This window comes from Hemitrygon akajei, chromosome 17 (genome assembly GCF_048418815.1).
Source record: "Hemitrygon akajei chromosome 17, sHemAka1.3, whole genome shotgun sequence".
Lineage (NCBI taxonomy): Eukaryota > Metazoa > Chordata > Chondrichthyes > Myliobatiformes > Dasyatidae > Hemitrygon > Hemitrygon akajei.
In genome coordinates, this window is record NC_133140.1 from 36,864,943 (window position 1) to 36,888,291 (window position 23,349).

At 42.3% G+C, this 23,349-nt stretch overlaps 1 protein-coding gene across 2 annotated transcripts in view; it reads right to left on the reverse strand.

The window, feature by feature from the left end:
- carmil2 (capping protein regulator and myosin 1 linker 2) overlaps positions 1-23,349 on the reverse strand; it is a 151,205-nt gene that overhangs the window by 87,820 nt on the left and 40,036 nt on the right. For both annotated transcript variants that reach the window (XM_073069923.1, XM_073069924.1), the window contains 5 exons: positions 17,235-17,356; positions 13,963-14,060; positions 10,082-10,152; positions 8,686-8,759; positions 1,882-1,957 (listed from right to left, as the gene is read on the reverse strand). In XM_073069923.1, the coding sequence (XP_072926024.1) occupies positions 1,882-1,957; positions 8,686-8,759; positions 10,082-10,152; positions 13,963-14,060; positions 17,235-17,356 (441 nt within the window). The remainder of the gene's footprint in view (positions 1-1,881; positions 1,958-8,685; positions 8,760-10,081; positions 10,153-13,962; positions 14,061-17,234; positions 17,357-23,349) is intronic.

Consider the following 23,349-nt stretch of genomic DNA (forward strand, 5'->3'; position numbering starts at 1 on the left):
TGAAGGAAAGAAATAATAGTTTAGGGATAACAAAATGTGAAGAACAACAGCCTGAGAGGAATTAGATTCTGTACATTAATCTATTTCCAGCTTCAGATGAGATAAGCCTATTTATCACTTCAATTTAAAGGGTTTTAAAAATATTATCAGTAGACTGTGGGATACACAACTATTTGAATGGAAAATCAATCTCATAATCAAATTACTTCTCTTACTCAACAACTAGTGATTAAAAAATATTCCAAGTGCCATTTAATATTCATGACTATGTTAAGGAGTGTGGATTTTTCACACATTTCCTTATACACCAAGGAAACACCAGACCCAATTAATTCCTTCTTCATATCCTTCATGCAGTTTTCCTTCACACTACACCAACCAAATTAAAAGTTCCAGCTTCAGGATCTTTAATAACCAGAAATTATTTCCTCATTTGGACAGCACATCCAAACCCCTTAAATTGCAGTTTGGCTGCTCGATAGTGCAATTTTACTAGATCCATAAAGCAAAATGTATAGGAAATAAAATCTGTGTGAAACACTGAGAGTTTGGCTCAGGAGGACAGTAAAATAAAAACGTCTATTAACATGGTGTAGTAAAGGTACTAAAGGAACTATCATTCATTTTCTGCCAGTCAAGTCTGTTATCAAACTGGAGTTCTTGACAAATCACAGCGTATTATAAAATAGTTTATAACAAACTCTGAGATTAGACTACAAAAATCCCTGTTTTAACCAACACTTCAAAGTTCTATTTTTTTCCAATTCTGCTATACTTATCAACCAACATCTTAAATTACACTCTAGTTAGACTACTTTTAAAAAAAAGAAATCTAAATTAATCAATACCGCCAGTTTTCAATTTACCCCGTTAATAACATCTCAGGTTTACCCTGCTGTATAATTGCAAGTATAGCTTCCAATAATCACCTTTTAAATGAAAACCCATTTCAAAAATCACTACAGTGGACAGTTAGTCTATTCCATCTGTCAGTGTCTAACACTAAATTCATTAATAATTGACTGTTAATTGCTAACCAACTTGCGACACAAGTTTAAAAATGCTTTTTGTTGAAACAATTCAATTCATATCCAAGTTATACAAGATTTACCACTGGATTTGTGCTCTTGCCAAATACCATTTTAACATACTTACGTAGTTATACTGCTTGCTGTCTAATCACCAGGTCAGTCATGGAAAAGTTTTATACAAATCCAAGTACGGTGCCCTTTAATAGTTGGAGCAATATTCAGCCATGTGCGCAAATTGATTGTCAGTAAGGAATTTGGACAGACACCAATCAGTCCTTCATGTGAATCAATCAATCATCATTGACGTTTCATGATTACCTAGTTAGGCTGAGAATTAAATACCAATCCACAGTTGGAAGCCTTTTACCATTTCCAAAGATTTCTAGAGCAACAGTTCTCTAAAGAATACTCCAGTTATACATACTCACTTTCCCAAGCAGAAACATTTGTGCAAATGGCAAAATTATAATTACTCTGATAAAATTAGATACTAGAGCAACAGAATTATTATGCCAGCTAGGACCATCAGGCTACTAGAAGGACTCTTCCCCCAACTTACCCTCACCACTACTCTTCAGATGACGGTAAATGTTTATTAATATTATGAATCATCACTTTATATAATATCTCAACCAATTATCAGAATATTACTGCAGTAAATATTGGGAATATTTACTGGAATCACAAAGGAATCATTTGGAACACAGTAGTTCAGCTGAAGATAATCTGAATTTAAAGTTGATTATTAACGTGATTATAAAGCCTTCCACATTCTCTGGCAATCCTACCCAGAGTATCTGCCAGACCGAATCTTGGCATCATATTTCTAAGTTGATCCAGATTAACTTACCAGTCGCAAATCCTTGGAGAAAAGTTTTGTAAACCATTGATTGAATGCCAAGGCTGCCACACTCAATGAGATATCTCTGTTTGAAAGAACATATACAGTCAGTGGTCACTTTATTAGGCACATCTGCTTGTGTAATCAACCAATCATGTGGCAGCAACTCAGTGCATAAAAGCATGCAGGCATGGTCAAGAGGTTCAGTTGTTGTTCAGACCAGACATCAGAATAGGGAGGAAATGTGGTCCAAGTGACTTTGACTTGAATGATTGTTGGTGCTAGACAGGTTGGTTTGCGTATCTCAGAAACTGCTGGTCTCCTGGGGCTTTTGCACGCAACAGCCTCTGGAGTTTACAGAGAATGGTGCAAGACTTTAAAAACTGGTGCAGAGTGCAGCAGTTCTGTGGGCAGAAACGCCTTGTTAACGAGTGAGGTGAGAGGAGAATGGCCAGACTGGTTCAAGTTGGCAGGAAGGTGACAGTAAGTGAAATAGTCACATGTAACAGCGAGGAGCATCTCTGTGCACACAACACAGAGGTGGATGGGCTACGGCAGCAGAAGGTCACCCAGTGGCTGCTTTATACCTAATTGTACCTGGTAAAGTAGTCACAGGGCATATACTATAAATGGTTGATTAAGACAGTAAATATTACACAGAACAGTTTGTAAAGTGTAAATCATTTCAAAGGGTTCTCACAGCACCCCCCTGCCTGCTCTCCACAGTGCATCACATCCCCTCCCCACCCCTTCCCAACACTCAATCCCTTTGGGGACCTGGATAATATGAAGCTTTACACTACACAAACGAGAGAAAATGCAACCATGACTCACTGTCTAGACAAACAAATAATGAATAACATAGAAGGGTTGCCAGCACCAGTGAAACTAACATTAGCAGAAGTACATTCAGAAACAAATAGGAGAAAAATCATTACGAGCTGTTTCCGAAGACGCAAGCAAAGGAGTCGCCGTTTCGTGCGAAGCGATGATGGCGCTAAACAGCGACTCCTTTGCTTGCGTCTTCGGAAACAGCTCTATTTCTATATTTCACATCTCTTTTTCCCTTTTCAAGGTTCTTTTGAAGACCCTGACCCGGAGTTACACTCTGACTTCAGTTCTCTGCGGGATTGGTATCCACTCTCAGGGTCTCGTAACCGGCCATTTTTTGATATCCCAAGCACATGGCCTGGAAAACTTCCTTGCCTCCAGGGTGCCAGATTTTTGTGGCTCTGGAGATGGGCTGATTCTAGGCTGGTGCCCCTGACCGAGGCGTCACAGGAGAACACGGAACATTGGGAGCAGTGGTTTAGCTGCTGTGGGCTGTGTCCGGAGATCTGCACCTTTCTGCGGGCTGAATCTCTGGGCGCAGAGCTCCAATAAGCGACGCAACAGACTTTTAACATCGTAAATCAGTGAGTTATTTGTTATGTCTCCATGTTTCCCCTCTTGCTGTGAAATGGGGACACCTGTTTTTCCCTTATTAGGGAGAGAGAGAGAGAGAGAGCCTGTGGTATGTCAGATTACCAGGTGAACGAGTAGTCTTTGGGGTACTGCAAGTCTGTGTCTTTACCGATGCTTTGCTGCACACTCCAGTGCTCGGTGGAGGGCACCGATGCTTTTTTGCTCATTGGGGGTGGGTTGCTGTCTTTCTGCTGCTTGTGTGTGGGAGGGAGGGGGCTTTGGGGTTCTAACATTTAACTGTCATTCATTCTTTGGGGCACTCCTCTGCTTTCATGGAAGTTTGTGAAGAAAAAGAATTTCAGGATATATATTGTATACATTTATAGACAATAGACAATAGGTGCAGAAGTAGACCATTCGGCCCTTCGAGCCTGCACCGCCATTCTGAGATCATGGCTGATCATCTACTATCAATACCCGGTTCCTGCCTTGTCCCCATATCCCTTGATTCCCCTATCCATAAGATACCTATCTAGCTCCTTCTTGAAAGCATCCAGAGAATTGGCCTCCACTGCCTTCTGAGGCAGTGCATTCCACACCCCCACAACTCTCTGGGAGAAGAAGTTTTTCCTTAACTCTGTCCTAAATGACCTACCCCTTATTCTCAAACCATGCCCTCTGGTACTGGACTCTCCCAGCATCTGGAACATATTTCCTGCCTCTATCTTGTCCAATCCCTTAATAATCTTATATGTTTCAATCAGATCCCCTCTCAATCTCCTTAATTCCAGCGTGTACAAGCCCAGTCTCTCTAACCTCTCTGCGTAAGACAGTCCGGACATCCCAGGAATTAACCTCGTGAATCTACGCTGCACTTCCTCTACAGCCAGGATGTCCTTCCTTAACCCTGGAGACCAAAACTGTACACAATACTCCAGGTGTGGTCTCACCAGGGCCCTGTACAAATGCAAAAGGATTTCCTTGCTTTTGTACTCAATTCCCTTTGTAATAAAGACCAACATTCCATTAGCCTTCTTCACTGCCTGCTGCACTTGCTCATTCACCTTCAGTGACTGATGAACAAGGACTCCTAGATCTCTTTGTATTTCTCCCTTACCTAACTCTACACCGCTCAGATAATAATCTGCCTTCCTGTTCTTACTCCCAAAGTGGATAACCTCACACTTATTCACATTAAACGTCATCTGCCAAGTATCTGCCCACTCACCCAGCCTATCCAAGTAACCCTGAATTCTCCTAACATCCTCATCACATGTCACACTGCCACCCAGCTTAGTATCATCAGCAAACTTGCTGATGTTATTCTCAATGCCTTCATCTAAATCGTTGATGTAAATTGTAAACAGCTGTGGTCCCAATACCGAGCCCTGTGGCACCCCACTAGTCACCACCTGCCATTCCGAAAAACACCCATTCACCGCTACCCTTTGCTTTCTATCTGCCAACCAGTTTTCTATCCATGTCAATATCTTCCCCCCAATGCCATGAACTCTGATTTTACCCACCAATCTCCTATGTGGGACCTTATCAAATGCCTTCTGAAAATCGAGGTACACTACATCCACTGGATCTCCCTTGTCTAACTTCCTGGTTACATCCTCAAAAAACTCCAATAGATTAGTCAAGCATGATTTGCCCTTGGTAAATCCATGCTGGCTCGGCCCAATCCTATCACTGCTATGTAGATATGCCACTATTTCATCTTTAATAATGGACTCTAGCATCTTCCCCACTACTGATGTTAGGCTGACAGGATGATAGTTCTCTGTTTTCTCCCTCCCTCCTTTCTTAAAAAGTGGGATAACATTAGCCATTCTCCAATCCTCAGGAACTGATCCTGAATCTAAGGAACATTGGAAAATGATTACCCATGAATCCGCAATTTCCAGAGCCACCTCCTTTAGTACCCTAGGATGCAGACCATCTGGACCTGGGGATTTATTAGCCTTCAGTCCCATCAGTCTACTAATCACTGTTTCCTTCCTAATGTCAATCTGTTTCACTTCCTCTGTTACCCTATGTCCTTGGCCCATCCATACATTTGGGAGATTGCTTGTTTCTTCCCTAGTGAAGACAGATCTAAAGTACTTATTAAATTCTTCTGCCATTTCTCTGTTTCCCATAACAATTTCACCCAATTCATTCTTCAAGGGCCCAACATTGTTCTTAACTATCTTCTTTCTCTTCACGTACCTAAAAAAGCTTTTGCCATCCTCCTTTATATTCCTGGCTAGCTTGCGTTCGTACCTCATTTTTTCTCCCCGTATTGCCTTTTTAGTTAAGTTCTGTTGTTCCTTAAAAATTTCCCAATCATCTGTCTTCCCACTCACCTTAGCTCTGTCATACTTCTTTTTTTTTTAATGCTATGCAATCTCTGACTTTCTTTGTCAACCACTGTGGCCCCTTTCCCCCCTTTGAATCCTTCCTTCTCCGGGGGATGAACTGATCTTGCACCTTGTGCATTATTCCCAAGAATACCTGCCATTGCTGTTCCACTGTCTTTTCTGCTAGGATATCCGTCCATTTAACTTTGGCCAGCTCCTCCCTCATGGCTCCATAGTCTCCTTTGTTCAACTGCAACACTGACACCTCCGATCTGCCCTTATCCTTCTCAAATTGCAGATAAAAACTTATCATATTATGATCACTACCTCCTAATGGCTCCTTTACTTCAAGATCGCTTATCAAATCCTGTTCATTACACAACACTAAATCCAGAATAGCCTTGTCCCTGGTCGGCTCTCGTACAAGCTGTTCCAAGAATGCATCCATACCATAGGCACTCTACAAACTCCCTATCCTGGGGTCCAGCACCAACCTGATTCTTCTAGTTCACCTGCATGTTGAAATCCCTCATAACTACTGCGACATTACCTTTGCCACATGCCAATGTTAACTCCCTATTCAACTTGCACCCAATATCCATGCTACTGTTTGGAGGCCTGTAGACAACACCCATTAGGGTCTTTTTGCCCTTACTGTTCCTCAGTTCTACCCACACAGACTCTACTTCTCCTGATCCTATGTTCCCCCTTGCAAAGGACTGAATCTCATTCCTCACCAACAGGGCCACCCCACCCCCTCTGCCCACATTTCTGTCCCCACAATAGCACGTATACCCTTGTACATTCATTTCCCAGGTCTGATCTCCCTGCAGCCATGTCTCCGTTATCCCAACAACATCATAGTTACCCATTCGCACCTGAGCTTCGAGCTCATCCGCCTTATTTCTGACACTTCGTGCATTCAGATATAGAATTTTTAGCCCATTTCTCCCCTCTCTGTTTGAATCGCTGCCTATTGTGCTTAACCCAGCTCCCCGAACTCCCATCGGGCTATACGCCCCTAGAATTTTGTTGTCCTTCCTAAATTTACTTATTCTTTCAACACATTTAACTCCATGTTCCGTCAGACCATCCTTCTGTACATGTGTCCTCCTTATCACTTGTTCCGCCTCACCTTTCTCTACTACACACTTAATATTCAGAACCGTGTAGTCCCCACCTGTCCTTTATTCTTCATCTCGCTATCCTCTCTCACATTCTGGTTCCCTGCCCCCTGCAAATTTAGTTTAAACACCCCCCCCCCCCCCCCCCCGCCGAGCAGCACTAGCAAACTTTCCTGCAAGAATGTTAGTACCGCTCCAGTTCAGGTGTAAACCGACCCGTCGGAACAGATCCCACCTTCCCTGGAACAAAGCCCAATTATCTACAAACCTGAAGCCCTCCCTCCTGCATCATCCTCTCAGCCACGTATTCATCTTTATAATCCTCCTGTTCTTTGCCTCATTCGCACGTGGCACAGGTAGCAATCCTGAGATTGTTACCCTGGAGGTCCTGCTCTTCAGCTTCACACCTAACTCCCTGAACTCCCTACTCAGGACCCCCTCACTCATCCTACCCACGTCATTGGTCCCTACATGGACCACAACATCTGGATTCTTGCCCTCCCTCTCAAGAATAACCTGCACCCAATCTGAGATGTCCCAGACCCCGGCACCAGGGAGGCAACATACCATCCGAGACTCCCGATCTTCCCTACAAAATCTCCTATCTGCCCCTCTGACTATAGAATCCCCTATCACTACTGCTCTCTTCTCTTCCCTCCTCCCCTTCCTAGTCGAGGGTCCAACCTCAGTGCCAGAGACAGGACCACTGCAACTTGTTCCTGGTAGGTCATCCCCACCAACTGTATCCAAAACGGTATACTTATTGTTGATGGGAACGGCCACAGGGGTGCTCTGCTCTCTCTGTCTGCTCCCCCTGCCTCTCTTGACTGTCACCCATTTGCCTACCTCCTGTCCTTTCGGTGTGACTACCTCCTGATAACTCTTATCTATCTTTGTCTCTGCCTCCCTTCATTTAATTTCTCTGACATTAAATGAACCTGTTGAAACCTATTGATTCAAATAACTGCAAGCTAATGGAAAACACATTTGCACACGTTTCACATCCGCTAATACCTAATATTCTCCTGTACCACAGTTACACTTCCTTCCATCTTCAGCTTCTCTAACTATGGATTAAGGATTTTTTAGACAAAGATTAGATAAAGATAAAGATAGCCTTGTTTGTCACATGTTCATCGGAACATACAGTGAATGCGTTGTTTGCGTCAAATCAAATCAGTGAGGGTTGTGCTGGGTGGACAAGTGTCTCCACATTTCCAGCACAGCATGCCCACAGATTACTAACCCTAACCTGTACACCTTTGGAGTGTGAGAGGAAACTAGAGCACTCGGAGGAAACCCACACAGTCACAGTGAGAGCACACAAACTCCTTAGAGATGGCGGCAGGAATAGAAACCTGATCACGTTCGAAGATGCTGTAAGGTTTTACGGCAACTGATCGGCTATCGTCCTGCATTTCTGTGGTGCCCCATCCCACGCTCACCGGCCTCCACAACACAGAGCCGTGCTCAGTGTGGCAGTTAAGGTCAATGGTCCAGAATATTATCAGGGCCTATATCAACCTCTGCTTTGTCTTGGTGCTACGGTAGCTCAGCAGTTAGCGCCGTGTTATTACAGCTCGGGGTGTTGGAGTTCAGAGTTCAATTCGGGTGTCCTCCGTAAGAACACTTGTACGTTTTTCCGGGTGAGCATGGAATTCCTCCAGGTGCCCTGGTTTCCTCCAATAGTCCAAAGACATACTGATGAGCAGGTTAATTGGAGATTGTAAATCATCCTGTGATTAGGCAAGGGTTAAATCGGTGGGTTGCTGGGCGGCGTGGCTCAGTGACTGGAATGGCCTGTTCCACCCTGTTTCTCTAAAATTTTAAAAAAAGGTCTAAGTCCTACTCTTTTATTGATTTAGCCTAGGTGTATCTCAACAGAGAACCTTAGCTTTAGTTCAACTCGATGAACCGTATTAAGACTTGGCTTATTTCACCTTGAATCCAAGTGGCTGAAGTCTAGAAGGTTAAATTCCTTGGTGTTCTGACTATGGTAGATGGTGTCTACATCCTGGGAAGAGAAAACAAGAGTCTCAGTGCAAGGCTACATTCCAAGTGCATCACAAAAAGTTGTCACAGACAGCAGACTAATTGTACAAGAGGGCTCGTTTTCTCAAAGCCAAGCAGTGGGTTCTTAGGCCTGAGAGATCAACTTGGAAACTTAAGGTGTTACCAGTTCTTAGGCCAGCTGTGTCAAAGTTCCCATTAACAGAGCACCAACCGGATCATTTTATTCAGATAAAATGATCAGAATTAGTTTGCATGGAATTTTAAAGGCAAGTCATAATTCCATTTTTTGAAAAAAGGTAAATAAGGATTCTCGTCAAAGCGTTACTTCTCTGGACTTTAGGAAGAGGCTGCTGAGCGTATGAGCCTGAAGTGGCGGTAAACTCACAAGGCATTTAAAAAGTACGGTTGGAATTACATAAACTAAAAGTTATGGACTAAGTGCCCTTACGGCTGGTTACACTTTTTCAGACAGTTTCAACTTAATTGTTTTCCTCAGTGTCATACATTTCTCTGTTTTTATAACCACTGATCCTCAGAATTGTTCCCAGTAATTTTTGCTTACTACTAACTTTATACTGAAAGACCAACAGTGACTTGGTCTCATTCTCTTTTTTTTATTCAATGTTACATTGTTGGCTGTCCTCCCACTCTATGGTTATTGTTGTGACAGAATGAATGAATGAATGATGTTTATTGTCATTATACATAGATACAATGAGACTCTGTTTGGCTTCCTCTCAGGCAATGGTCCAAAAAATAAACCTTCACTATTTACCCCCTCACTTCTATTAGCTTTTCAAGGTAATTCCAGTTAATTGTCAATTTCAGGGACAAAATTGTTTCTGCACCTTCTGAATTAGGTAACAACATTTTTTTCAGTCAAATATTTTCCAATGTTTAGCACCTTTCTTACTACAGACTGTGTACTACAAGGGCGTGTATGCTGATTTGCCTAGTTCCTGTTGCTATAAACACGGAGGGGGTTGTCATATGTGTTACTATTATTAATGCTTTGTTTCCACACCCATGTGCCAGAATTTACTGCCTCACAATTCCCCACCATATAACCTCGTGATTTTCTCTATGAAGTAACTGTAGCTGGAGACACAGGAAAGACTGCAGATGCTGGACATCTGGAGCTACAAAAAAATCCTGGAGCAACTCAGCAGGTCAGGGTCTCAATCTACAATATCATCTATTCATTTCCCTTCATAAATGCTGCCTGATTTCCGGGGGATGGGGGGGGGGTGTCTCTGTGTGTGTGTCTGTGCACATCTGAAGTAACTGTTAATTTTGTAAGCACTGTACTCAATGTAGACATACCCACTGGATCTCTTCTTTGAAGAGAAATCCATTGTAATCACACAATGCAGCGTACATCTCTGAGTAGCCACCTGAAAATAAATTAGAAATAAAAGGCTTGTAGACTAATTTTTAAAGTGCTACATTAAAGTCTTGGTTTAAATTAAAAATGATTTGTGGTTATTTCTCCCAAAATACACTCATTCATAAAATACACAGTAATACGATTAGGGCGCAGGGTATTTTCCACATTCACTGTACCAAGCAATTCACTAATATGAAGTGTCAAAGTCATAAATTCTTCATTCCCAAACATCTCATCACTGAGACTCTGCGAGATTGTTACATAGCCCAGTCCCAATGTAATCCTTCTCCACAGAGCTTTAGAAATGACAGCAGCAAGATTTAGTGTGTCCCTCAGCACATACTCCAGTTTCTTAGAATGTATCTGTCACCAAAGTACTGGCAGCTCTTGGCACTGGAAGACCAACGTAATCTTCTAGCAGTAGTCCATGTCTTTACTGGTATCTCTCTCTGGACCAGCCAGTAGAGCACAGAGACCCATGTAATGCAACTGTTCAGGATGAACCTCGGCAAAGATGACTGCATCCCTTTCCGGACCTTCTTGACAGACACATTTCATTAGGAGCTCGATGGATTATTCATCCACACCACAGTCACCTCAAAAACAGAGACAATGGGATTGCGACTCTGCCAATTCACCAAGGACCTGGTGGGGAGGATCCTTTTCATTACAAGCCAAGTGAGGTCTCGATGCTTGTTTGAGAGTTCTGGTAATGAGGCATCAGGCGCGTCGGCCCATCATGTCCATGATCATAAAGCATCTATCTATACTCATCCCATCCACCGGCACTTGTTTGGAGCCTTCTGTGCCTCCGTCAGCCACTCAGACAGTACACTTTATATTCCAGCCACCTGGGTGAAAGTGCTCTCCTTCAGATCCCCTCTAAATCCCATACTTCCCTCTTTATTCCCTCTTAATTTTGGATTCCTCTTCAATGAGAAAGGCTTCCTCCTGTCTATGCTTTCAGGTACCAGCCTATCCAGTCTCTCCTTATAATTGTGATACTTCATCCCAGACAATATCCCTGTAAACCTCTTCATTAGAGGGGTACAGTATGCCAGTGGAGGTCTAACAGGTGTTTTTTTAAAGTTGGACCATAACCTCGATGCTTCTACATTCCATCCTTGATGAAGTGAAATGTTCGGTATGAGCTTTCACCACTCCACCTGCTTGTGCTGTCACTTTATGGGGTTCGTGGGCTTGTGTACCAAAGACCCCCGATCCTCACTGGCTGATGAATCAGCAGATAGGAAGGAGATTGAAAATCTGGCTGAGTGGTGCCACATCAACACCCTCTCACTCAAGCTAAGCAAGATCAAGCAGCTGATTGTTGACTTCAGGAGGAGGGAACCAGAGGTTCTTGAGCCAGTCCTCATTGGGGATGAGAGGTGGAGAGGGTCAGCAACTTTAAATTCCTCTTTTCAGAGGATCTATCCTGGGCCCAGCACAAAAATGCAATTACAAAGTGCCTTAGGAGTTTGTGAAGACACAGCATGACATCTCTAACTTTGACTAACTTCTATAGAAGTGTCGTGAAGAGCATATTGACTGGCTGCATAACAGCCTGGTCTGCAAACCAAATGCTCTTGAATGGAAAATCCTACAAAACGTAATGGATGGAGCCTAGTCCATCACGGGTAAAGCCCTCCCCACCATTGAGCACATCTACACGGACTGTTGTTGCAGGAAAGCAGCATCCATCATCAAGGACCCCACCACACAGGACATGCTCTCTCCTCACTGCTGTCATCGGGAAGAAGGTTCAGGAGTTTCAGGACTCACACCACCAGGTTCAGGAACAGTTTTTACCCCTCCACCATCTGGCTCTTGAACTAGAGGGGATAATTTCACTCAACTTCACTCATCCCATCACTGAAGTATTCCCACAACTTATGAACTCTTCATTTAATGTTCTCGATATACATTGCTTATTTATTTAATTATTATTATTCTTTCTTTTTATATTTGCAATTTGTTATCTTTTGCACACTGGCTGCCCACCCTGTTGATGTGGTCTTTCATTGATTCTACTATGGTTATTGGATTTATTGAGTACGCCCACAAGAAAATGAATCTCAGGCTTGTATATACTGTACTGTATGTGCATATATGTACTTTGATAATAATATACTTCAAAATTTGAAGACCACCTCCATTCCTCAATACTCACTAGTATCCTAGCATTCAGAGTACATGTCCTACCTTCACCAGCTCTCCAAACTGCATCGCTTTCTATTTCTCTGGATTAAATTCCATTGGCCCTATTATCAATTGATCAATATTATTCTGTAATCTACAACTATCCTCCTATCTACACCACCATGAACAGGCTACATCAACCACATTGCCCTTATCGCATAGTTTATTAGCTTTTCAAAAAAAATAAACAATTCTCTCAGACTGACTTTGACAATCTGCTTGGCGAATCACCTCACAAGATTCACCATCTCCTTCTAGAAGGTCCACAGGATATTCCACAAAGAAACTAGCTGATTAATTAGGGGTCAAAGGTGATTTTGCAAGGAAACTTCCCTACGGGAGTGGGTGAGGATACTGTACTATGGTCTAATCAAACGGAATGCTCCAAGACAAAAAGCCAGGCCCATTCTTTGCAACATTGAAGAGAGATTGTGTTTGAGTAGTCATGCTCAAGGCACATCTTGACAGAGCCACACATCAGGATGAGGACTACTTTGGATATACTTCCCCCTCTAGAAACGTGTACATCACATCCCTACAGATCCATGACTCATTTTAAATCTGCTGATGGATTGGCAGATGGCTTTGTTGGCCGTCATAGTGCAGCTGCCACGTGCCACATACAGTGAGACCGCCTTATCTATCTTTGACAGACTGCACCACTCTTACATTCCCAGCCTCTGCCTCACTGTGGCCATTCGCCCCTGCTGCGTACCCCAAGCTCTTACAAACTAGGTTCCTAGTAACTTCAGGTAGTCGGACATGAGAGTGAGGGGAGCAAAGAATTGGTTGAATGAGTTGTCAAGGAGCACGACTTTGGTTTTGCACCAAACATCTATAGATCCCAAGGCCGTCTCAAAGTGGTTGTGGACATTCAGTCTGCACATTGACGTAGGATCTGAGTAGACGACCGAGATGCCATCTATGTGCATGTTTCTCCAAACTGCCGATCTGGATAATCCTTACAACAGGTCAATTAGTATTGGTCATCTGAGATGCTGCCTGACTGTTTGATACTAGCATTTACTGTTTTCATTTCATATTTCTGGCAACTGCAGTTTAAAAAAAAACCTTCTCTATGGCAGTTGTTGGGGGCAAAGTTACAATGCAGGCTCCAGCTCCTCACACGTGATGTGGCACTTGCTGATTTCAACAAGGATGACAGGAGCAATACCCAGCAGAGGGAAGGCACTGAAGCGAGCAGAAGTTTCTCTCCGTTCCATTAAATGAAAGACTGGGGCCTACAAGCACTTTAATATACCTAAAAAGCAAAAAAAGATAATCCTTCTTCCAATGAGGTCAGCTTTTACTATCAGAGTAACTTACAGTGCCCTAACATAAACAAGGGAACACCTGCCCATGCTGTAAATGCTAACATGGGAGCTACAGTACGATCAGAGGCAAACTAGGCTGAAACTGGCCATCGTGAGCAAGAGGCAAATCTAATGCAGTCAGGTCTCATTTAGTGTGCTGCTTGGTACCAAAAGATTTTGAAAGCACTTGAGGTATCATAATATAAAATGCAAATTTTTGAACTAATTTAAGAGGCTCAATCAACTGGGCCAAGAGAAGAAATATCAGCGCAGTTGGCTCCACAGTAGGGTGAACCATTACGTACCACATGGTCCCAGGTTAGAGCCAGTCTCTTCCTCCATTGCCAGTGTGATTCCTTTGATCCTTTCATGTAACTCAGGAGAATTCTTCTTGAGTAACTTCCTACGAAAGTGAATGCAAGATAAATGGGCTCACCTTCACAATTGACCTTAGAGATCAACCTTGCAATTGATTATCCTGAATGTATTCTTCAGTCTGATGTCATACATCAATCAATACAAAAAGTGATTACAACGTCATGATTTTCTTAAGCATTTCCGATGTTCCACCACACTGTGAGAACAATTTAAACCTTCAGACCACAGACCCTTAATTAATTAGTGTTGTCTGCGGAGATCGTAAAGGTGGACCCACTCTTACTTAGAGTGTCATATTGGGATGTCATTAAATTCAAGACCAGCAGAAGTTTACAAATTATTCTACAACTGGTATGATCTATTGCTTGGGAGAATAGAGTGAAGGCAAGGATGAATCTGACAGAGGACTCAGTGATTTGTGATCATACTGCAGGCTTCATAATAGCCATCGGGAGTGATGCACCATCAATAACTCACGCTGAGACTTAGGAAACGAGATATCGGCTTTTATTGACTGGAAGAATAAACAGCACTACATCCTGGGGAAAATGAGGGAGAGCAGCAGCCCACAGTCGCCTTTATACAGGGGTCTGTGGGAGGAGCCACAGGAGCAGTCAGCAGGGTCTGTGGGAGGAGCCACAGGAGCAGTCAGCGGGGGTCTGTGGGAGGAGTCACAGGAGCAGTCAGCAGGGGTCTGTGGGAGGAGCCACAGGAGCAGTCAGCAGGGGGTCTGTGGGAGGAGCCACAGGAGCAGTCAGCAGGGGTCTGTGGGAGGAGCCACAGGAGCAGTCAGCGGGGGTCTGTGGGAGGAGCCACAGGAGCAGTCAGCGGGGGTCTGTGGGAGGAGCCACAGGAGCAGTCAGCGGGGGTCTGTGGGAGGAGCCACAGGAGCAGTCAGCAGGGGCAGTCAGCAGGGGGTCTGTGGGAGGAGCCACAGGACCAGTCAGCAGGGTCTGTGGGAGGAGCCACAGGAGCAGTCAGACAGGTATATCTAGTTCACCACAGGGAGATAGAGAAGATAGGTAGATAGATTATTAAAAGCAACATGGCTGTCACAGTGGGTGACTCTATGACTGGCAAGAGGCTCAGATGGTGATTGGCAGATGGTGCATCCAAAAGGGTTTCTTGAAACAGTATGTGGAATATTCAACCAGAGGAGGGACCGAGTGAAGCAAACAGCAGACAACGAAGGAGGTTGTGAATTAAATCAAAAGGTAAAGGAAATACACATAAAGTTTAGGAAGCTAAAATCAGACAGAGCCCTTGAGGAATACAGAGAAAGCAGGGGGGAAAGGATCTCAAGCAGGAGATTAGGAGGGCCAGAAGATGAGAAGTGGAAAGATTCAGGGAGATGTGATGTCAAGTTTCTAAAGAAAATACATTGAGTGGGAAGTGACTGGAATGGGCTGTCAGGAGTTATGGTGTTTAAGAGGCTTTCAGATGAATATACAGGAAATGAAGGGATATGATATGTGTAGGCAGAAGAGATTTAGTTTAATTTGGCACAGTCATTGTGGGCTGAAGAGCCTGTTCTGGTGCTAGACTGTTCTATGTTCTAATTTATGTGTTTATTTCTTTATTTACCTGGCAATACAACACGGAGTAGGCCCTTCTGCCCTTCGAGCCATGCCACCCCAGCAACCTCAGACAAACCCAATTAACCCTAACCTAATCACGGGATGATTTACAATGACCAAATAGCCTACCTGTAACGTCTTTGGTTTGAGGGAGGAAACCAGAGCACCCAGAGAAAACCCACGTATTCCACAGGGAGGACGTACAGAGACTCTTTACAGAATGCCACCAGAATTGAAGCCCGAACTCTGAAACGTCCTGAGCTGTCATAGTGTCATGCTAACCGCTACTCTGGCACCTTAGCGTCCCCATTAACTCTTTCACCAATTCAACTGATATCAATCACACTCGAATGGATACACAGAGTAAAAATGCCTTTAGCTGCAGTTAAAACAAGTCTAAGCTCACTGATTCATTTCCTTCTGCGGGCTTTGGTATCCATTACAACAAGCACAGGAATTCAGGTTACTAACACTGATAATTCTAGGTGCCTGCTTCTCATCTGTCTAGTCAGACCCCAGGATTTACAGGAGAGATAGCATCTGGTGGGCACCAAAAGCGAGAGTATATGTAATAGGTTCATATATTACTTAATTCACCTTTTTTTCAAAGTCTCTTTTGATATTCTGTTGAAACTGGACAATGGTTAAGTTCTTTAGTGTCAGTATCATCGCAGTACAAAGGTTTGTTTCTTTGTTGACTACTTCAGGAAAAACAACCTTCATGGTCAATTCAAATGACATACCTGGTGTTCATCCTCCTCTTTAATACACATGTAAACAACAAGCTGAGTGGCAACATCGGGTAATATTAATAGATTCAACTAAAAGCAGCAACCAGTGTTCTGAGAATGAGCAATAGCCATCAGCTGCCCAAAACAGACAGATATTTCTGAAAGGACAGAGAAGGGTTGTAGCTGAGGAAGGTGCCAAATTAAAATCAAAACAAAGTCAGAGTATTCCATGCAAGCTTAGTTAATTTTCACCACTGTAGACTCTTATTGAAGAGTACAGTTTGGATAACAACATAATCATTTTCAATGTAAACAGAGGTCAGATAAAGAACTGCAAACATGAGAATTTAATTTCAAGAGGTGTCGACGACGATTTATAAACATAAATCGGACACACGAGACTCTGCAGAAGTTTGATATCCAGAGCAGCAAACACAAGATGCTGGAGGAACTCAGCAGGTCAGGGAGCATCGATGGAGAGGAACGAGTAGTCCATGCTTCAGGCCAAGACCTTTCATCGGGACTGAAAAAGGAAGGAGGAAGGAGTCGGAATAAGAAGATGCTGGTGGGCAGGAAGGAGTTGCAGGTCCTGTTTGAAAATGACTGAGATATTGGTTTAATGTGAGGTATTGGTTTAATGTAATGCCACACAAGCACCACCCACTCTACAACCAGAGAATGGGATGATAGATCACCTCATAAATGGCCCCGTTACTTCCTAAATTGACTGACTGTCTTTCCTCCAGCAATACCCTGTTTTCATTAACTTCCATCCTGTTGCTTCAGCATGGGACCCTCAACACCAACTGGTCATAACCACCAATGTACGTTCAGTTAGTTAAGGCCATGAACACAGACAAAAACAGAAGTATCGATTGGCTGCCTGCCCACCTGGGTGATGAGTCTGGAAAAATTTTTTTGAGCGATGCAGTGACATGGGTAACTACTTGTTCGAGATCTTCAAACGACATAAGTTTCAGAGTGTATGAACTTTTCTCCGTTTCTATGACAACCTGCAAAAACAAAAGGAAGTTCACTTAATTTCACTTTAATTTCTAATCAGATTACCAGTACCCTTTGAAGAAACTTCATTCTGGGATTTCAAAGCACAAGACACAGGACACTGCTGGAATAGATGACACATCAGGATTCTGATTTATGTACCGATTAGCCTCAGGGTACATCAGTGCTCAGATGGCAAATTATCAACAATGATATCTAAAGTGTCATCAAGTAACTTTGTCTAAATAATTATCCATAGTTTCTCCTCTTTCTTGGTGGCAGTGGACTAGAAATTCCTCATCTTTGAAAATAAATGTTGAAACAGCGCTGCACAGGAGACCCCATCTCATTTTCGTCATTACATTCATTGTACAAGGTTTTATTCACATAGTGAAGAGATTCTGCATACTTATTTTTTATTTTAATAGAATAAATACAGAATAATTTGTGATTATGGAATGAAAGGGAATTTTTAATGAAATGCTTTAATATTGTTTAATAATCAAATATTCTAACACCATCGAACAGAGTAGAGACAGATTCAGAAACATCTATGCAGGCTTCTGAACTGGCACGGACAACTTCAGTCACCACTACTCTGAACCGATTCTGCACCCTACAGACACACTTTCAAGGACTCCTTACAGCTCCTGTTTTCAATGTTTCTCTGCACAGTTAGTCTCTTTACACATTGGTTGTTTGTCAGTCTTTGTTTTTATCATTAGTTTTTCATGAAATTCCATTGTATTCGTTTTTTCCCTGTAAATGCCTGCGAGAACATGACTCTTAAGGTATTGCATGGTAACAAATATGTACTTTTATAATAAATTTACTTGGACTTTGCTGAGGGGATCTTTGAGGGAGATGGCAAAGTACCTGAAGAAATCTTTCTCCGACCTTGTGCTTTGTGCTTGGGATGGAAATAACAATTATGTTTATTGGTACATTCATACAGACTAATTTTAATCTATTTTTAGTCATTTTAGCCTATTAGAACAAATTGCTTGGGCCCTTGTTGTGTTTTGTAACTCAAAATCTTTAAACTAATTAAGAACAAGACAATGGACTAGGGAAGCAAGTCTACCTTTGATTTTACTTTAAGCGAGGTGTGCACATATAATGTGACGTCATCACGACATGTGCAACTCACTCACAGTATTTTTACATACAACCCATAATTAATTATTTAAATGAACAAGAATGCTTAATTAAGCAATATATTTACCCAGTATTACTCAAATACTACTGAAATATTAAACACACAACTCTCCTCCCTGCTTAGCTATAAACTCCAACTCAATAGAGAATGCATTTCAACTATATACACAGTATACTATATAATACAACTACTTCACAGACACCCACGGTATAGTAAATTTTAAATTGTCCCATTCAGGCCTTAAGATTTAATCGCTGTGAATAATTTCTTATTCTTGTGGGTTAATGTCTTTCCTGACTGGGGGTGGGGAAGTCACTCTGTTTGGCAGGTGAGGCTTGTGGCTGTGAAATAATCAGGTTCTGGGTCTCCTCCGTGGTGGTTGTAGGAGTCGAGTCTGGGACTGCAGGAAGTGGTTATGACAGTGGTGGCCACCTTTCTTAACAGTTGACTCTGTTCTCCTCGACTGATTGATGTGTCATCTTCAGCTGACATCAGAAGCTCCAGTGTGTAGGTCCACTTCTGTCCTGAATCTTTCCAAGGATCACCTCTTTTGATCACCTCTGTAGTCCCTCGCCAGGACTGTTTGTCCAGTGGCAGAACATCAAACCTCCTTGCTTGAGGAGCAATTAATTTTTCCTGCATACTCCTTCTGAGATTGGCTTTGAGGAGATTCAAGCGTGAACTCAGTTATGCTGTTGAGTTCACTGATGTTGAGTTCAGTTATGCTGTTGAGTTCACTGATGTTGAGTTCAGTTATGCTGTTGAGTTCACTGATGTTGAGTTCAGTTATGCTGTTGAGTTCACTGAGCATAACTGGTGAGTTCCTGATGGTGGATTGCAATATGCAAGGAAGAAATTGGTGGCCTTCCAATTTGTATTGGTGTGGTGTGTTCTGCTGATGCTGGACAAACCTTTCTGACAAGCTATCGGTAGCTGAGTGGTCCAGTGCAGATGTAATCTGTCTTATTCCATTCATTTTCAGGAACAACCGAAATTGTTCCATTAATAACTGTGTCCATTGTCACTGACTAGTGTTCTAGATCACCAGTCCTTGCACACAGGTTTCTCAATACGTCAACAGTATGCAAGGCGGATCTTTTCTGAATTTAAATAAGACATAATATCACATAGCCATTGAAGATGTGTAGGAGGGGTAGACTCCTTCCATTTAAGCGAGATTGCTCTTCTTGCTAAAAGGGAGGTAAAAACTAAAACCTGTAGGTTATGAGTATTTAAAGTTATATCTTCATTTGCAATAATACCAAACAAGGCAGTAAGGGAATTTGGGTCAAATTGGACCCTAAAAAGTTGTGAGAAGGTATGAAATACTTCCCGCCAAAACTTTTCAATTGTAGGGCAAAACCAAAACATATGAATTAAAGAGGCATCAGCAGAGTTGCATTTATTACAAAGTGGAGAAACATTCGGGTAAAAACTGGACAGCTTCTGTTTAGAAATGTAAGCTCTATGAACCACTTTAAATTGTAGAACAGAATGACAAGCACAGAAAGATGATTTATTAACCCGTTTAAGAATTTTATTCCATCTATCATCAGAAATCTGACAATTTAGGTCATCCTCCCAAGTTTTTTTTATTTTATCTAAAAAGTCTTGTCTAGAATCAATCAACAAGTTATAGATACCGGTAATAGAACCATTAACAAAAGGTTTTAAATTTAAAAGATCATCCAGTAAATTTTTATCAGGACCTATAGGAAAAGTAGCTAATTGGAAACGTAGAAAATCTCTAATTTGAAGGTATCTGTAAAAATGTGTTTTTGGGAGTGCAAATTTATTTGACAATTGGTCAAATGAAGCAAGAGATCCTGAGATAAACAGGTCCCAAAAACACTTAATACCTAGATCCGCTGCTCAGTCTTAAATTCAAAACAATCTTTTTATGATATTTGGAGACCTTTCCTAAATTACTTTTCCAATTTATAAAGTTTAACAGTGCACAGACTTTTATGTATATTTTTATCTTCTCTTCTTAAATGAATGTCTTTTTTTTTCTAATTATCCATTGTCATCCATCAGCTTTTTTCTTTGGTAGTTGGTAGGGGGTTGACTTTTTTTATATAAAAAATTTCTTTTATGATGTATGACTTACCTTTAAATTTTTGATTACAGAGTGGTATACCTTTATGTGTTATGCTATAACATTTTGATCAATTTTATCACAATATATGAATGTACACAAGTTATGTTGAGATGTATCTATGTGTTGCACTCTGTAAATCTTGTTTTTTTTCTTCTGAATAAACATATTGTAAAAAGAAAAGAACAGTATGCAAGGCTGTAGTGGAGGCCATTGGGAGCACTTATAGCTGCATCTACTACGACCAAAAAATTTGTGCCCATGAATGGTCTGGCAAAATCCACATGAATCCTCTGCCGGGGCAGTGCAGGCCATTCCCAGGAATGGAGATATGTTGCTGGGTACTTTGGCGTCCTGAATGGTGCAGGGCAAGACGTTTGATCTGCTAATCTACCAGGCCACCAGACGAAACTTGAAGTCAACACTTTCTTCTTGAGCGCACCCTAGACGACTGGCAGGTAGCTCCTCCAGCGCTTTGGCTCTCAGCCTGGATGGTACAGCAACTCTCAATCTCCAAATAAGAAAACCTCCATCAAGGGTAAGTCTATTCTAACGCTGGTAAAACTGGGGGAACTGGGAATTCTGGTGCACATGCCAGCCATTTTGGGTAGCTATGTAGAGTTCAGATGGTGTGGGGTATTTTCCAGTTCCTCTTTAGATAATCTCTGCCGTAATAGGAGACTTTCAATTTGCATCAGGTAGAATACGTCAAGAGGAGTGTCCTCTTTTGTAAATGTTTCTGGCATTTCCTTTTCTAAAGATAAACAGAACAATCCATCAGCATTTCCATGATTAAATATCCTCTTGTATTCAACCTTGAAACTGTGTCCTCTGAGAAACAGAGCCCACTTCTGTATTTGTGCTGCTGCTGCTAGTGGATTGAAGATGGACACCAGTGTTTTGATGATCAGTAATGAGGGTAGACTCTCTACCATACAAGTACTAGTTGAAACATTTTACACCCCAAACCAGACCCCAGGCTTCTCTGTCAAACTGTGCATGACTTTTCTCTGCAGCAGTAAGGGAATTTGATGCAAAGGCTGTGGGGTGTTAATTTCCATCACTCAGAACATGCGACATGACTGCTCCCATACAATAAGGTGAGGCGTCACAAGGAAGCTTCACTGGACGAAGTGAGTACAGTGCCTGACGTCCTTTCCCTTTTGGAAAGCCACCTTGTGCTGCTCTGTCCATTGCCATTTCTTCCCGATCTGTAATAATGAGTTCAAGAGGTGGAGCAGTGTAACCATGTTTGGCAGGGACCTGTTATAGTAATTGACAACTCCTAAAAAGCACGTTCACCGCTGCTTGAATTGTCTCTTCACACTTGCGTAATCCTTATGTGTCAATGGCGTGACCACAGTTTAGTGGTGCTCGGTTTTTTTAAAAAATCACACTTGTTGCATTGAGCTCTGAGCCCATAATCTTCTAAACTTTTTAACAGTGTCTTGAGATTTTGGGGAAGTTCCGTGTCATCCTTACCGGTAACAATAAGGTAACACTGAGTGCCTGGGCAGCCTTGCAGCACCTGGTCCATAGCTTTCTTCCAGAGTGCAGGTGCAGATATTACTCCAAAAAGAAGCCTATTATAGCGATAAAGCCCTTTGTGTGTGTTCATGGGAGAAACACTTTGGACTCTTCTTCCATCTCCAGCTGTAGGTAGGCCTCATCCAAGTACACATTGCTGGAGTTTTCCTCCAGAAATGTTTGCAAAGATATCCTCTATCCTGGGCAGAGGGTATTGATATAGTTTCAGCGCTGGTGATCTTAAAATCACTGATCCTGGCAGCCCCATTCTTCCTGGCTACTGACACCACAGGTATTGCCCGAATGCTCCACTCAACCTTTGAAACAATTGCATCAGCCTCTGGGTGATTCAGCTCTCTGGATACTTTATCATGAATGGTATAAGGAACCGGATGGGCTCCAAAGCTTGGGTGAAGCATTTCCATTTAACACCATTTTACACCTGATCTGTTTGAGTTTTCCAGTGTCAGCACTGAACACTGCTGTGACATCATCCAGTCACATCATGCTTTCAGTTGACTCTTGCAGAGGTTGTGACATGCAAATTGTGGATAGATCACCAATCAAGTTGGAACTGTCTCAGACAATAAACACCCACAATGCTGGCCCTCCTGATTTTAACACAAACAAGTCAACGTGGCTTGTTGGTTGTTGTATTTCACTCTTGCAAATGTCATTCCCACACAGATCATCTTTTCTCCAGTATATGTTCTTAGCAGGATATCTGCAGGCTTCAGTTTAGTGTCTTTGAAAAGACATTCAAACACATTTTGTGGAATGACTAACACAGATGAACCAGCATCCAATTTAATTAATTTATCATTCCCCTCTGGTGTAAGCCATATTGCTTGTCTCTTCTTAGCTTCCACATTGTAATTCTCAAGAGTACCCAGTCCTGTTTCATTCCAATCATAATCAGATTTTTAATCAACAGCATGCAGACTAGTGCTCTTTTTCAACTGCAACTTGACCTTTTTATCTTTTTCCCTTCTCTGTGCAATCCACTTATTTTTGTCTGCCTGACATGCTCTTTCTACGTGTCCTACGTTGTTGCATTTTCTGCCATTTTCGCCTTTAAACCCGCATTGGTCTGGTGTTTGTGAGCCCCTGACATAATAGTAACACAATTTGTCTGGCCAGGCTAGTTTCCATTGAACCATTACAATTTTGTTCATACTCACCTCCATTCCTGACTGAAACTTGATTGTGTCTCTGCCTGC